Consider the following 17,482-nt stretch of genomic DNA (forward strand, 5'->3'; position numbering starts at 1 on the left):
TATAGTTTGAATGGTATTGTTGAAATTCTAATTTTGAAGAGAAGATTTTTAGAAATTCAATAAATTTGATAGATTTATATAATAATAACATTGCGTATTTAGTGATTGGTTTAATAGTATATTATTTACAATTAAGTTTCAATATTATATTTTTCAATTTGTAAAAAAAAAAATTATTTAATTAGGATAATACTAACTTTATTTCCAAACTAGACATTAGTCTCTTCCAAATCAGAAAAAAAAAGAATGTTTTATCAATTAATTCCTACATGTTTAGTCACTTTCAAAAAAAAAAGTAGAATCATTCTAAAATTTTATGATTAAATTAAATATATACAAATTATAGCATATTATAAATAATTATAAACACGTGTCTTTTAGAATTAAGGAGATTTGTGTTTGAGAGAGTGAGTATGAACAAATTATTATTTTTATTATAGTTAAAAAAATTTAAAATATATTAATTGTTTAATAGAACAATACTTAAAAATCTAAATGGCTTAGAGCATAAACATTTTATTAAACTTAACTAAATGATTGAGACAAACAATTCAATCAAATCATTGTTGGGAAAACTTCAATCTTGAAGTTAACTGAATCAATCTCGATAAACAAGAATTAATATTTCGAATTGATCACGCATCTTGTTCTTCACCATTTGCTCAGGTGAAACAATCACTCCTTGATTGCAAGATGATTATATACTACACATAGAATTTGATCGAAGAAAACAATGAAATTGAAAGAGGGAGAAAAAAGAAATTATGCATGAAGAAGATGAATGTATATTACTGTGTAAATTGCACTGAAAGCGTTTGATACAATGTGTGTTAATCATAACTGTGATTTATGAAATTACATAATACTTACTTTTTGTTGTTTTTTAAATGAAATATAACTCCTCTCTGTTTATAGAAGAGATTACTTGCACTATAAGTAATCACAAAATAACTAACTTAACTAAACTAAGCTAAGTTAAATATTTTGACTCTGTCGAATCCTTCGACAATTACATGTTTCGATTGCATACTTCAACATGCTATATTTGAATTTCTGTCAATATAGTAAATACAGGCTCTGTTCGACACAAACACCTTTAGACATCCATCGAATACAAACACATTATTTCGACTTCGACATAAAGAATTACATAGTTATAACACCACCTAATTCATTGTGTCTAAGTTATTTACATTCATCATTATTCTTAATCTATTGGATAATTCGACATGCACAACCTTCGTCATTATATCTGCAATGCTCCATACTCAACTTTTCATTCGCTACCTGATCTCTTAGGTAATTGAACCTCATTTCGATGTGTCTGCTTCTTCCGTGTGCTATTAGATTCTTTGTCAGGTTAATAGCAGACATGTTGTCGATCTTCATGGTCATTGCTCCATTATTCTTCCTTGTAATTTCTTCGGCTAGACTCATCATCCATGTTGCTTGGCATGCATATAGCGAAACACCTATGTATTCAGCCTCATACGATGATGAAGCTACCACTGGTTCCTTTCTTGAATTCCACACGACTGGTAGTATATGAAATAATGATTAAATCAAGTTGTCTGAACTTTAAAAGCAAGAGTTGGAATATTTCATGTCGGTGAACGAAGAACAACGACTATGGCATAAATGATTAGAGAATGCATGCTTGAAATTAATCTTAAAGCTTAACAAGCTTAATTTAGTGAGAGGCCTTCCTAAACTAAATTATTCAAGCTTAATTTAGTGAGAGGCCTTCCTAAACTAAATTATTCATCACTTGTTATTAGTACATGAATTAATTACAATGACTTTTCTACCAATGTTTCACTTAAACAACAGGCAAGTAAAGGAATATATATATATATATATATATATATATATATATATATATATATATATATATATATATATATATATATATATATATATATATATATATATATATATATATTTATATTTATATTGAATAACAAAATATAGGTTAGAACAATATTTTGCTCATGAAATTGAATAAGATTTTACAATATTGAATAACAAAAAATACAGGTTAGAACAATACTATTTTGATAATCAATTTGAAAAAGAAAAGAAGTTTCAAAAACCAACATCTAAAGAATAAACTATGCTCAAAGAAATAAAAATAAACAATCAACAAGTGATTTCATTGCAAACACTTAGGTAGAAAGATTAAACACTTAAATTTGTGCTTAACTTGTTTACAATCCTCTAATGAGTGATATTGCTAAACACAAACTATTATATATTATTTAATTGTATTTTCTCAAAGTGTTAAGTTGTAGTCAGAATCTTTGAAAAATTAAACACTTGTATTTATCTTTAATTTGTTTATATCCTTAGTTGAATAATATTTATAATTACAAACAATTATATATTATTTAATTGTACTTTCTCAAAATATTAAGTTGTAGTTAGGTTTGTTAAAAAAAATACTTAATTAGAAATCTAAAATATATGATGGTTGGACCAATAGATATCTTAATGAATTTGTAATTAGATATCTTATAATGAAAAATTATCAAATATAATATGATTGAATATCAAAGGAAATTTTAAAAATCATCAAGATATGAAAAAAATGGATATAGAAATGAATGATAATAATGTTCCTTAAAACTACCAAAATGACTCAACTCAATGAATTGCCTCCATTTAGATTATGGAGGGGTTAGAGGTTATAATATTACTTCTCTTATTATAATATTACTTCTCTTATTATTAGATTGATCAAAATTCATCCATTGGATTTTGCAGCTATAGTGGAAACCTCTATTAGAGGCCTAAAAATGAATATTATTATTAACAAAATCGGCATAGTTAATTATATTAAAGTTAGTAAAGTTTTATGTTAGAAAATTAATTAAAATCGAATGGATCGAGGCTAGAATCGTGAACGAAATCACTTTCCTTATAAGTATTTCAAACACTCTCAAATGTCTTAGAGTTGGAACGCAATAATATTCATGATAATTCAGCATATACTCGAGTTTGCATAAGACCGATGAAGACTCGAATGTAAGGAAGATGAAATCTCGAATTTTGTGTGAAGCGGACATGCCTTTGTGTTGTATCTTTGTAAATATGGAGTGGTCAATTGATATCCAAAGTATTTTTGTTTCATAAGGGTGCGATTTTTGATAAAACACGCACTTTCAACAACGTTTTTACCAAATATTGAATTGTTTCGCCTATACTAGCATTTTTACCAAATATTGCATTGTTTCGCCTAAAGTAGCATTTTTATCAGATATTGTACTGTTTCGCCTACAACAACACTTTTATCAAATGTTGTACTATTTCACCTACATTAGTAGTTTTCAAAGGATGTACTATTTTGTATTCTGGAACACTTCACAAGGAATTGTCTATTTCCAAATTCAAAATACAAACTGCATACTGCAACACTCACAAGTGTTGCCTATTTCTGAATTAAAAAATTAACCTTTACTTGCATAATTTCTTGTCATTTTGAAACACACTCAAGATTATTAATTGTTATTGATTTACAATAATTCTCCACTTGTTCTAATAATGACAAGATCAATTCTAGAAAAAAAGAAACAAAGAATGTTAATACAGTTAAGTATCTTTCGATTTAAGCTTAACCTTAGTAAGGATAACACAAAGTTTAATCGGAATTTTAGGTAGCTATGATTTGAACCTTTATCCCTTGTGATTATACCAACGTTACCTTACACACATTCTTTAATGGTTCTTTGCCTATATCTCTCGTCTAACACTATTTATGGTCATGTGTTTTTCCTGTTTTCGTGATTTTTTCATGAGAGAAACTTCAACTCTCACTTTGAGACGACATCATCTCGAAATTGATATAGGTGAAGTTCATTTTGTATATATTTCTTTAGATACATATCCTCGATATAGGACTTCATTAAGAGTTTGAAAAAACTCAACCCTTAATATGTAATAGTCAACATTGTCACAGAATGTTGCACAAATATCTAAATCAACGACTTATTGTTACCAATTGAATCTTAGGTTATGGTTTGTTAACCTCAGATTGAGTTTCTACTGTTGTCAGAACCCTTATTCAAGGAGTTTTAATCACATGTCTATCGAGATAGTCTTTACTAAATCTATGGCTAGTGGTTTAGTAAATGGATCAAGCAAATTATAACTTGATCTTATATATGTGAATGAAATGATTACATCCTTAATCAATTTTCTCATGAAAGAATGTCTAAGTCATACTTGCCTAGACTTTCTTTTATACACATTTTTGTATACTCTAGGTAAAGTGGCTTGACTACAGCAATATATCAACATCTTTGAAACATTGTCTTTAGCCAATGAAACTTCCAACAAAAGGTCCCTCAACCATTCAGCTTCTTCACCAGCAGAAGCAAGAGTCTCGAACTCTGATTTTATGGTTGAGAGAGTGATCCATATTTGTTTCCTACTCTTCCAAGAAATTGCACCCTCAACTAGTCTAAATATCCACCCAAATGCAAATGTATGATATCCAACACTCAGTATCCAACTCGCATCGATATATCCTTCTAATATGACAGGAAATCTACCATAATGGAGACCAATATTTTTAGTTTTCTTAAGATAGCCAAAAATTCTAATGATGGTCTTCTGGTGCTCACCATTTGGCTTGCTAGTAAATCTACTCATTTTACTAATTGCAAATGTTATGTCGGGTCTAGTACATTGCATGCACTTGCATATTCCAATTGAGCCACAAATCTTCCATCATTATTTGGAAGTTTAACACTAGGATCAAATGGAATGATCACTTCCTTAAATCCTAAGTGTTTGAACTTATCAAGCATTTTTTCAATATAATGTGTTTGACTAAGTTCATAATCCCCACTATTTCGCTTTAATTTCACCCCAAATTGTGTCAACTAGTATATAAATTAAAATGATCACCTTAGTTATGTTCACTTGTCTCAAATCTTCACTTGAATTTTTATGTTAAACCTTCTTGATCGACTTCATCATTAATGTCTATGACATTTTTTATCCTTTTCTTCTTTGATAACCTTTGTCTTCATCAAAATTTAACTAGATATAAGATGTATTCCTCATAATACCCCCCTTTTAAATATGACAAAATATTTGAATTTTTGTTTTGATAATGATTGAAAAATCCCCCCTCCTAAGTTGTGTGTCTCCCTATTAATTGGTGAATCTTGCAACGACAAAGTCAAACTTTTGATGTCATTGTTACGGTGCTTGTTTTAATCCATACAAAGATTTGTCAAACTTATGCACCTTTTGTTCATTATCACATAACCTTCTAGCTGCTCCATGTAAATATCCTCATCGAGATCTATATTTAGGAATGTTATGTTGACATCCATTTTAGGAACTGTAAGGTCATGCAAAAAAGTTAACACTCTAATATTCGTTGTGCTTGCTACTAGTGCATATGTGTCAAAATAATAAACACCTTCTTTTGTTTGAAAACCTTTGGTCATTAATACAGAGTTGTTGGTATTTAGTGTACCATCACACTATGATACTTTCTTCTAAACAAGAGCAATCCCTTGAAGTTATTGCTTCCTTATAAGTCATATGATCATCTTCCACTTGAAGAATAATATGAATCTTACAAACAAAATTCTTATTATTTCCTTCCATTAGATAAAAGAAATAAATTGATTATCAACTTTGTTCGGTCCTAGATCCCTAGCCTCTCGGACTCTCTTGTTTATTCTAAGTTCTGGTTGTTTTCAATAATCAATGACGAACTTTCGATTTATGTTTCAACAATCCATGGAGAACCTTCCTCACTAGGTTCTTTGTTTATGGGAATATCGAATTCCATATCCTTCATAATGAGGTTCTCAAAGAATTTCACATCTCGGGATTCAATAGTTACATTAGACTCAAAATTCAATAGTCTATATATTTTACAATTATGTGTATAGCCTACAAATACATATTTGATCCCACTATGATTCAACTTATTCCTTTTAGGATTCGTGTTCTTATAATAAGCTACACATACCACACTCTAAAATAACTTATTTTTGTGCATTGCCTTTTCATTCCTCATATTGAAAAATATCATTTTTTTTCTTCAAAAGAATTTTATTCATTATATGACAGAAGGACTTTGTTACACAACAAATTTTATGTCATTCTTCCATTATCAATAAAATATTTAATAATAATATTTTTACTTTGAAATTACACTTCTATTTGAATATATCTAAAATATTCAATGCATTAAATATTTATAACAATTGACAACCATGATCATAACTTTTTATTTTATAAAAAGATTTAAAACATAAAAGTCATATTAACTAACACTCATTTATTTATATTCTCTTAAAATATATATTTTATTGCATAACTAACATAAGTATAATGAATTATATTTCTTAAATTCATGTTTAACATTCTTCTATGTTATATCCATATAAAAATCACATTAAAAAAATAAACAATGAATCAAAATCATTAATATTTTCAATAATTTTTTTCATAAATATTTGTCAACTTTCAATAATAAAGAAAATGTACAAATTACTTTTAATATCAAGATGATCAAGAAATAATTTTTTCATATTAGCATGTATATATAATATGAAATAAGTAATTTTAAATTTAATAAGTTATTGCACAAACAATAATACAATTTAAATGTGCCTACAACAATATTTTTACCAAATGTTGCATTATTTTGCCTATCATGACATTTTTATCAAATGTTGCATTGTTTGTTCTATAACAATATTTTTATCAAATATTGCACTGTTTAGCCTACAACAACAGTTTTCAAATGCTGTTTTATTTTGCATTCTGCAGTATTTTACTAAGTGTTGTTTATTTTTTAATTCAAAATAGAAACTATCTACTACAACTACAACACTTAAGAAGAGTTGCCTATTTTTGAATTAAAAAATTAACTTTTATTTATATAATTTTTTATTATTTTAAAACACATTTAAAATTATTAATTATTAATAATTTATAACACTTGGATTAATGATGTTGCTAAGAGTAAGAAAATCAACATGATTAATTCAAATTTTAAAATATTGAATAAAGAAGTTTTTGACAATGTTCTTCATAGAAAATGGAGAGGCTTTTCTCCCGTGCAATTTACCTCTCGTAAAATACCAACCACTTATTAAAGAGTGAGGTGCTAATATATTTTTTTTTAAAGAGAGAATAATAGGTTGATGAAATTTTAAAGGTGCTGATCAACAATATTACCTCTCTTAAAGAAATATTTTCACGAGAGACGATAAAACACAACGGATAATTATGCTCTAAGACACTTATTGGTTTCAAGAAGCTAAAGTTAAATGTATAAAGTTTGGAGGCCTTAATCCTAGTTTTTTGTTTTTATTAATCCGCCTTCAAAAAATACTAGATTTTCTTTATTAATTCACCTTTAAAAGAAGAAAAAATAGAATCACAACTTTGCTGTAACAAATGGGTTGGAGATGATTTTTATCTTTCAAAAACTCAAACTCAAATCTTAAAACAATTATCATTCTCCGCCTCAATCTCCATCGAGAATGGAGAATTAAAAACAAAAACATTTATGAAATTCAAAAATAGCGTTAGTACAATTTGGAAGGTATCTTTTAGACGTCCCTAATACACACAAAAACACTTTGTAAGCGAGTCGTCCCCATTTTGTTAAAGGATTGATGGAAGGATGAATTTGAAAGTTAACTTTCAGACTAACCCATTGACATATTTTGAACTCAAGATAGTATGTTTATGTCACATTTCAGTGGAGAATCTGAATGATAAGTTTCAGACTAACCCTCATGACAGGAAGTTTTCATCTTGACAATAAATTTGTTATAAATTTGACATATTTTAATAAATCTTATATTTTAAATCATTTATACAAAATACACATAATTGTTAAAGTAGTGAGGAATTCTTGGAAAAACATCAAGAAGTGTAACATGTTTAGCAAGTTTGACTTTTGGGGCAGCATCAGAAGACACATGTTTTCCAGAAGACGATGTTGGAGACACGTGAACTCGGGAAGACGAAGCTTCTGCATCAAATGAAGTGACACCAACAACTGGACGTCATAGTCTGGCTTGTTTTCTTCGAAATGAAGCATATTGGGTCATTCTACCATGTCTCAAAATTTTTTTGGTTGTAAAGTCTGATAAATCAAAGTATGTCGAAATGATATCAAGGCATGATCACGATTCACATTATCTATTTGTCTTATATGTACAATAAAAAATCAACACCAAATGAAACATATTCAACAACTTCACTGAATCAGGATGTGTCCAAAAGACATCAACAACAACATTTGAGTCTTCCCTATTTCTTGTCCAACACATATATTTCTCTCTATGAATAAGACTCAACAATATTTGCATTTCCGTCAATGAACCTCTATTGCCCGCATTGTATGTAGATCTAGATTTATACACTTGGATAACACTGATGAGGTTTCCCAGATCTTTGTCTTTCAAGGCATAAATAATGTATCGTGGAGCCATGTTATACTTCGTCATGTTATTCACAAGCTGTCTCTCATGAACTTTTAGACGACCAAATATGTCATGGCCATATAAATCATCAGATAGTTTATGATTTATTATTTATGATTGTGAAACTCACACCTAACCATCACCTTCCAACCAATAACACTCGACGCAGATCTCATTCTAAAAGGGTTTTAACTTTCATACTATAAGTGTCCTATGAGGATTTACGGCTTTCAGATTCCTTTTATAATTACCTCCTCTCTCATAATCCAAAATCAATTTATCTTTTCCACCTCGTTGGCCATTTGCAGTATCATAACGAACAGTCATAACTATTATATCATGTTGTTTACCAATATTTTGTATTCAGACTAATACTTCAGATTGAGACTCAAATATCTATCATTTACATCACAGAAATAGTATACTATCACTATTATTCGATTCGCCATGTCTAAGAAAGTTTTGCGCCATTCATCTTAAAAGCCTTGGAGTTTATGTTGTTTTATCTAATTCAATTTCTCTTTCTTTAGAATTACTCTTTGTCCTGGTTTTAGCTTTTCCCACTTTGTTGTTTAGTTAATCTGTTCTTTATCAACAAAAGAAATACCTCAAAGTGTCGCCTAATATTCATGGTTGAATTTGTTTGGGAGCAAATCAATTTTTAACACCAAGAAACTGTATAACTCAATTAAGTAAAATTATATATTCTTTCTATATAGTATAAATCTCGGAATTCATGAACATGTACCATATCAGAATCGGCAAAGAATAGGTTGAAAGAAAAATCCAGGTATAAAAATGAAAGATAACACAAAATTTGTATTGGAGAGTTCCAACTATAAGTCATTGAATAAAGCAAATCAAGGATTATGATCAAAATTGAATCGAAATTAGCACTCAGATACAGGCAGCCTCAACTCAGCAAAGTCCAATCTTTTTCTTTCCACTGAAGTCTCCAAAAAATATAGTGGATTTTGCCCAAGACCAACTACCGCGAACGGCTCTCCACCAGCTCGTCGTCATCATCTGTTCCAAAATATCGATCCCCAAATTCGCCCATCCCAGGAATGACACTGAAGTCTTCATTTAAACAAATGTCAATCTCGGATGTCACAATTTTTATTCTTGGAAATCTTTTGCAGACCATATGCAGACCTTGAGGTGCCTGGCAAGACGAGAGAGAACATGTAAATCATTGAATACAAGAAGAAAAAAAAAGAGAAAATATCAAAAAAAAATGCAAGATATTCAAATTAACTAAAGATATCAATAACTTACTGATATGAGGTTGAGAAATATAATGTTGGACTCTGGAACACCCTTTCTTAATATTAAAGAAATTGCCTGAACAGCAGAATTACCTAAAGATGAAGATATTCTAAAGTTAATCAAAACTAAAATCAACAAATTATATGTCAAACTTAAATCACAGGTATTATTGCTGACTGCTGCATAACTAAAAATTGGAGTAGATTACTTATGCTTCATGTGCATTTTTACACCTTAGACCAGCTTTAAATTAAACATACATTACAAGAATGACACACCTGTGCCTAAAATAGGATCCAACAGTAACACATGCCTATCTGAGATATCATTTGGCAGCTTTTCATATACTAGCTGCTCAATAATCAAGGAATGAGTTAGACAATGTGAAATGAAACAAACGGAAATATATACTTAATTCTCCGGTATATAGGTGGACAACAAACCTGCTGACCGTTGTCACCTTCTCTATGAATAAGAATTTTACCAATCTTGATACCTTTACAGCATGCTCGCAAAGCATTCTCCATGCTTTCCCCACTGAAATTAGATCATAACATTAAATTTAAGAACAGAGTTTTTTTTCTCAGAAATAAATTTTAGAAGAAAAACTGTAGTAATCTTAGCTTCACATCAAATTGAGTAGAACGGAAATAAGAACTAGCCTTTTAAAACATAGTGGGGGAATAAATCTAATTTCAAGGAAAACATTCTTATTTCCAAACCCATATTGAAAAAAGATCATCCATTTGTTTGTGGAATTGTTTGAGGATTATGAAGGTTTTCTAGACAATATTTTATCATTCAGATAAGTTTGTTTTGGAATAGACAGAATACCTCCTGATAATGGAGACACCACACAACCTCTTACAAAAATCCACACCACTGTATACAGACCCTGCATTGAAGGACAAAAATCAGCTATTACCATAACACGGTTGTGATATGAAGCAAACAAATTCTATCCCGTAAATATCCGAACAAGTATGTCAGCTATACAGAGACGGACAGGATTTTTTTCCAGTGTGGCAGTTGCTGCAATTAACCTCCTACCAACAATCTAACAAGCACAACATGACAAACAATGAATTCCCATTCTATCAGCAAGTATCTCTATGACATGAAAGTCAGAATGCAGAAGTAGTTTACAGCCCTTCCATGATGTCCTATATAGAGATAAATCAATTCTAAAAGAAGACCAAGAACATGTAGTTCACATTTCACTCAAGACAAAGAAACCAGAGATGGTGCCCTTGAACGCTTAGGAACTACTACAAAAAGCAGTGGAAATCAGCGTTGGGCGTGAGGGGGACTTACCAGTAGGAGTGATTACTTGCTTTTCTGTGAATGGAAGATGTCCTAGGCCATGTTCTACAACCTGGCAAAGTGAGGGAACTGTTGTGATAAAGAAAATCCCATTCCCATGCCACCTCAAAAACTAAAAGTAACAAATGAACCATTGCACCCTATGTACATACCAAACGAATCAAACGGTCAGCATAAAATACAAAGTCATGTTTCTTTGTCTGAGAATCGCGTATCAGGGTGTGCATGCCCCTTATCTGCAAAGCAAGAATTACCGTGATGATTCAATTTTGGTGGAAAATTTAACATATCTCGCTGGACGGGAAAAGATAGAATAGGATTACTGAATGTCAATAAACAGTAAGAAAGAGGCACCTGAAAAGTAGACTGAATGACATATAAATTAGGATATATTTTACAGAGGTCATGCTGACCAAGCTTTGTGCGAATATGCTGCACAATCAAATCAATGGCTACATGATTATCTCCTCCACGGGGTATAATGATATCAGCATACTTCTTTGTAGGAAGGATAAAGTCATCAAAAGCCGGCTTCACAAATTTTGAATACTGCATCAAATATGTTAAACATCAGCAACTAGAATATGCATGGTGAGAAGAGTATATATAGGTTTGATCACCATCATCATCAATCCCAACTCCATAAAAACTAAACAATGACACGCTTCCTAATCAAGGTACTTGAAAATAATAACATAAGAAATGTGACGGGGGGCTGGAAGTTGCTACCTGGTCAAGCACTGCTTCAATATTACGTGCATTATCGGCAGTATCACGCTTAATCCTTCTTGACAGACGAAGATCAGCATCTGCACTGAACATTTAACGACGTAAAGTGACAGCTTAACTATGACTAAAACCCATGAAATGCACTTGTAAAATAGCTGTAAAGTAGACATAGGTAACTAGTGAGAAAATAGGAAGTAGGGAAGGGGGGGAAGATATAGCATCACTAGCCCCTGCATAAGGCATTTGTTTAGATAATGCGAATAGTATGAATTTTAGTATGTCATAATGTAAACCATGGAAGGAAAGAGCAATGTGATTTTAAGGAAAACAAATATGGCAACAAATCATATACTATATTAATTAAGAAATGTCACAAAAAACTACAACAGAAATAGATATACTAGTTAGAATGGAACAAAAATGATAAGGGACCTGTGTCAACAAATATCTTCATATTCATCAAGGCCCTGACACGTGGATCATGGAAAACAAGGATGCCTTCCAAAATTATAACATCTGCAGGGTTTACCTGCAAAACACGTTAAAACAGCATAAATTGGAAGCATGTGCTGCATGATTTGGAAATCATTAATACACTAAATTATTCTAATTCAAAATACGAAATTATCATAAATACCCTTCTTGCAGGAAACACATTGTTCTTGTAACCCTTAAAATCATACTTTGGAACATCTACTGCTTGGCTATGCTTCAATTTGTCCATGACAGTTACCAATCTCTCCGTATCAAAAGCATCTGAAGATATCAACAAAACGCGTTAGGAACAATGCAAGGAGCAGCCATAGAAGTCAAGAACCACCATTCACACGCGCACTACGAAAATTCAGAGGTCATTTCAATATAATTCTGCTACCTTATCAAATTTCAGGTGAATTTCATTTACTACAGCGCTACTAATGTTTCTGATATGTAAAATATGTAGTAGTTTTATTAGCTGTATTAATCTATTAACTAAATACAAGAAATTCAAGGTTCGGTACTGAACTTAGTTCACGCTTTCATATGCTCGACACAAATCACATATTCTGACATGTAAAATATGCACTAGTTTTATCAACTGTATTAATAATCTATTAACTAAATACAAGAATATTCAAGGTTTGGTACTTCATTAGATCAATACTTAATTTCAAGTCTCTGACTGCTAATTCTGAGGTCAGTTATGTTTCAATAAATATTTCTGAGTCTATACTTTCCCTTGATATTCCTAAAGAATTCAGAGAGTAAGAAAGATGCTGTTAACACTCGTAAAATGTGGTGAAGGAGAATTGTAGGACATGAGGGAAAAGATAAAAATGAACTACAAACCTCCTAAAAAACCAACCTGATTCAAGAAAACCACCCCAATGAAGTAGATACATACTTCATAGAATATGATAAAATATTTTAATATCAAGAGAAAGTCACTTATAATGAGAAACTGATGAGTACAATTGAACTGACCAGGATGATCAAAGTTGTAGTCTTGTACCCTTTTAAGTTCCTCCTCAGTCAAGTTATGATAAAAGGAATCCTGTAGTGAATTGAATGGTTAATTTATTGTGCTCAATGATGTATCACCATGAATACATCAAGACACATCAACACAAATTTTGGAATGCATCCCCTCAAAAATGCAAAAAGAGACATAAGTAAAAAAACGAACAGTATAGGTAAATATTTGAAAGCGAAAATAACACGCCACTAAAAGCATAATTTAAGTGATAGAATACATGCAAAGAAATTTTTACTAACATCACCGAAATAGTGGTTTGTCATATTTTAGATCCAAATGAATGGTCTCTTTTGGTAAGAAATTAGTTGACATTTTATGGGAAAACTTGAGTGAAATATGTAAATGTTCGTGATAAAAGTGGAGATGATGATAACAGAAGACTAAATCTGATTGGGCAAAGTAAAAGTGATTGAAGTATTTTGGTGTTATAAATGGTAGCTAACAGAGTATCAATATTCAAACTCAAATATAGTACAAAAGAAAGCTGATAAAATCATTCCAATAGAATCTTCCAATTTCATAAAGAAAATACAACGAAACAAAAACAAAGGGGATTCAGATAAAGGCGGCAGAACAAGAATGCCTGTAGAGCTTAAAGCATTAGAAGTTAGATAGAACTAACTGTTAGTTGTTTGCCTTTAGTATCTTTTCAGCCACTCTCACTAATAAAAAAATCACTACATGTTTTCAATTTGACTACTGATAATTGTATATAGAAAGAATGCATTACCTGATTAACAAGTACAACCCGCTGATCATGAAGCTGCTGAATGATCATATCACAAACAGCTGTCTTGCCAGATGCTGACCCCCCCGCAACACCTGCAATGTGCACAAACAAAAAAGTAGATAAAAATGAATTAGAATCATAGCAATAGGTTTAAAATGTTCACACTCAATTCTGCATCAAACATTTTTTTGAGAAAAAACTTCCATACATAATTGCTTCCATTCAAATTCGATTTCTACCAAAACAACAATATGCACAAACAAAAAAGTAGATGAAAATGAATTAGAATCACAGCTATAGGTTTAAAAAGTTCACACTAAATTTCGCATTTTAGACAGGAAAAAACATCACAAACATTGTTTCATTTCAAATTTGATTTCAACCAAAAGAACTTTAAAAAATCAAGTTCCTTCCAAACCATATTTCACAAACTCACATCAAAATACAACATAAGGCAACCTATAGAGCACCCAATAATACAACCAACAAGACAAAACAAATCGCGCTAAGTGAGTTCCAGAACAACACAAACAAAGAAACTGAAACTAAATACTGTATTCTGCAACTCCTCTGTTACACACAAAAAAAATACAAACCTATGAGAAAAGGTTGTTTATACTCGTCAATGGCAGAAGTAGTTGGTTGCTCTGTACCACCTTTTCTTTGCTCTAAACCATCCATATGGAATCCAGAATAATGAACCTCAGAGGAACAGTCCATCAAATCTTCAACCGACTTAGTATTCATATCCAAAAAACCTAAAAAAATATTCAAATTCAATCCATAAATCAATCAATAGATCAAAAAATAAACAAAACAGTATTAGCCTCAAAATCTTGACAATGTAACTAATTAGATCAAACAAGAAACAAAGAAATAATAAACTCATAGCAACTTCAAATTAAATTCCGCCATTAAAGAATGGTTAATCGAGATCAAGTAAAGTATGATAAATTGAATCCGAAACTGGTTGAAACGACGTCGTCATTGTATGAAAAACGAACGAAACAGTGACGATAACGAGATCCAATTATGAAATGAAAAACGAACCTGATGATGAAGTGGGAGAATGTGAATGCGTCGCAATGAGGATGAAGAAAAAGGGAATGATTGAAATAGGAGCGGAGAAGAGAAATATAAAAAGGGAAAACGAATTACTGTGAGAATACGGTTACTTGTTTTTACACTTTATTGAAGGAGGGGTTTATGCAGTGAATTACTCGGTGAAATCATGAAATTCATTCATTAATAAATGTGAAATTGAAATTTAGAAGATAGAGGGAGATTTTTCATTTGGCAGTATTCCTTTGATTGTGATTGTTCTTTCCTAATTTTTATTTTTGACGTTAATGTCTCTCCTAACCTTTTTCTCATTAATTCTTCAACTTTTTTCCTTTTTTTAGATTCAATTCTTTAATTTTTATACGTACAAAGACGCACATTTTCGTTAATTTCACGATGACATTGTATATCGTGTATTAAGTGAAATCATAAAAATATAAAAATATCCTAAAATTAATTTTATGCAATAAAGAAATAAAGAAAAAATATATATACCCACACATTCAATTTAAAATAAAATAATTTTACACTTGTCCAAGTGACTATACTTAAGAATGAGGGTGATTTTGTTGAACTATACTTATAGTAAGTTAGTCGTTAGTCTCTCAACGGAATGCGCATGTAATAGGAGGTGGAATTATTGATTGTGATTCTTGTTTGGTAAGTCAGCGTCAAGGTGTCCCTCGTTCAATTATAGTAATCTATTAACCAATCATAATGCGAATGTGATCTCATTTATTTAATGCAATCAATGATGGTTTATTTTTAGAAATTTCAAACGATAGTGGCACATGTAGGTAGCGTGCATAGTTTTGCAAAATCTCGAGGGATTTGGAGTTCTCCTATAAGAAGGAATTTGTTATTCCTCTTTGACTTTCTGCAACTTTGCTCAAGCCATGTTTTTGGATCTTTTAGAGCGGTCTCCAACCTTTTCACATGTATGAGATTATTTCCCTTCTTTAATTCCGCATGTTGGATCCTAGGGGATTTGTATGGTGGAACGCCCCTTAAATATAGGATTACTGGGTATATAGTTCTTTTCCGATGATTGTGATGGTGGTGGTAACTTGTTTTTGTTCTATTATTTTCTCAGGAATAAAATGTCATCCTCCTCTGTCGTTTCCAAGGGCGCGGGTGACTTTATCTCCATTTTCTCTTCTGAGGAATAGATTTGTGTCTTCTTGGCGGGAGTGAGTGTCTCTTCCAGGGGATGATGATCGGGTTATTCTAGAGAGTTGTTTACCCTCAGAGAGGGTGACCCTATCGATTTACTCCTTCCCCCTCGTCGTACTTCTATTTTTATCCCCCCCCCCCTCATCCCCCTTTATTAAAGACATGAGGGTTATTTTTCCTCTATCTGCTCTCTATATAGAGATCCTTAGGGTATTTAACGTTGCCCCTTCTCAATTGTTTCCGAACAGCCAGGGTTACATTATGGCTTTCGAGATAGTTTGCGAGAAGCTGGACATCAACCCTATTATTGGGGTCTTCTTCTCTTTCTTCGTTACCAAACCGGAGAAAGGAAGTTGGGTAACACTACGCCAAAAGAGGGAAAAAAGGGCGCTTTTTTTGGCCTATAACAGCGCTTTAAAGCGCCCTCTAATCTGGCGCTGGCATAGGTAAAGACAGCGCTTTTTTCCTGGTGAAAGCGCTGTCTAAAGTGGCTCTTTAAGCCCTTTAAGGTCCACTTTAGAGGGCGCTTTTTAAAGAAAGCGCCCTCTAAAGTGGAAACATTTAAGGGTTTAGAGGGCGCTTTTACTGGAAAGCGCCCTCTAAAGTGGAAACTTTTAAGGGTTTAGAGGGCGCTTTTACTGGAAAGCGCCCTCTAAAGTGGAAATTTAAAGGGTTTAAAGGGCGCTTATTTTGGGAAGCGTCCTCTAAAGTGGGTGGTTATTTAAATTTTTTTTTAAAAAGCGCTATATTTTTTTATTTATTTTAGACAACCTGTATATTGAAGCAGTACACCCAAAACTGTATAATTTGAAGCCCTTTTTCACACATTGCATTCAACAAGCCTTATATACAACAATCCATACATATACAACAATCCACTGATATATAATTGTTTAACTTCTAAAGATTCTAAATATACAACCAATTCATAACTTAAAAAGAAATAAAACTAAGTAGCAAAAGCATCTCTGAGATGTATGTTTTTTTTGCTAGCAGCAGTCTTCTTAGCAACAACCTCTTTTTGTTTAATATCAATAGCATGAACCTAAAATATCATAAAATTAGTTAGGTGATGTATAAGATCAAGAATTAACATTTTCTATGCATAAATATCATATAATTGTGTTTATACCTTTTTTTTTTGATGCAACTGACTCGATTTGCTGCGTAATCCCCTTATATTTTTGGTCTCTTATCTTTTGAAGATAGAAT

The 17,482-nt window shown here is 31.4% G+C and overlaps 1 protein-coding gene across 1 annotated transcript; it reads right to left on the reverse strand.

Annotated features, from left to right (window-relative positions):
* Positions 1 to 9,156: 9,156 nt before the first annotated feature.
* On the reverse strand, positions 9,157 to 15,288 carry LOC127117547 (uridine kinase-like protein 3). Its single transcript, XM_051047603.1, has 15 exons — positions 15,086 to 15,288; positions 14,632 to 14,793; positions 14,036 to 14,127; positions 13,254 to 13,323; positions 12,427 to 12,545; positions 12,222 to 12,318; positions 11,790 to 11,869; positions 11,415 to 11,609; positions 11,213 to 11,296; positions 11,052 to 11,112; positions 10,572 to 10,632; positions 10,181 to 10,274; positions 10,016 to 10,088; positions 9,747 to 9,829; positions 9,157 to 9,633 (listed from the first exon to the last, which is right to left on the reverse strand). Exons 2-15 carry the CDS (start codon positions 14,780 to 14,782, stop codon positions 9,457 to 9,459), a joined length of 1,437 nt encoding a protein of 478 aa, XP_050903560.1. The 5' UTR covers positions 14,783 to 14,793; positions 15,086 to 15,288; the 3' UTR covers positions 9,157 to 9,456.
* Positions 15,289 to 17,482: the final 2,194 nt, after the last annotated feature.

Source organism: Lathyrus oleraceus, chromosome 2 (assembly GCF_024323335.1).
Source record: "Lathyrus oleraceus cultivar Zhongwan6 chromosome 2, CAAS_Psat_ZW6_1.0, whole genome shotgun sequence".
Lineage (NCBI taxonomy): Eukaryota > Viridiplantae > Streptophyta > Magnoliopsida > Fabales > Fabaceae > Lathyrus > Lathyrus oleraceus.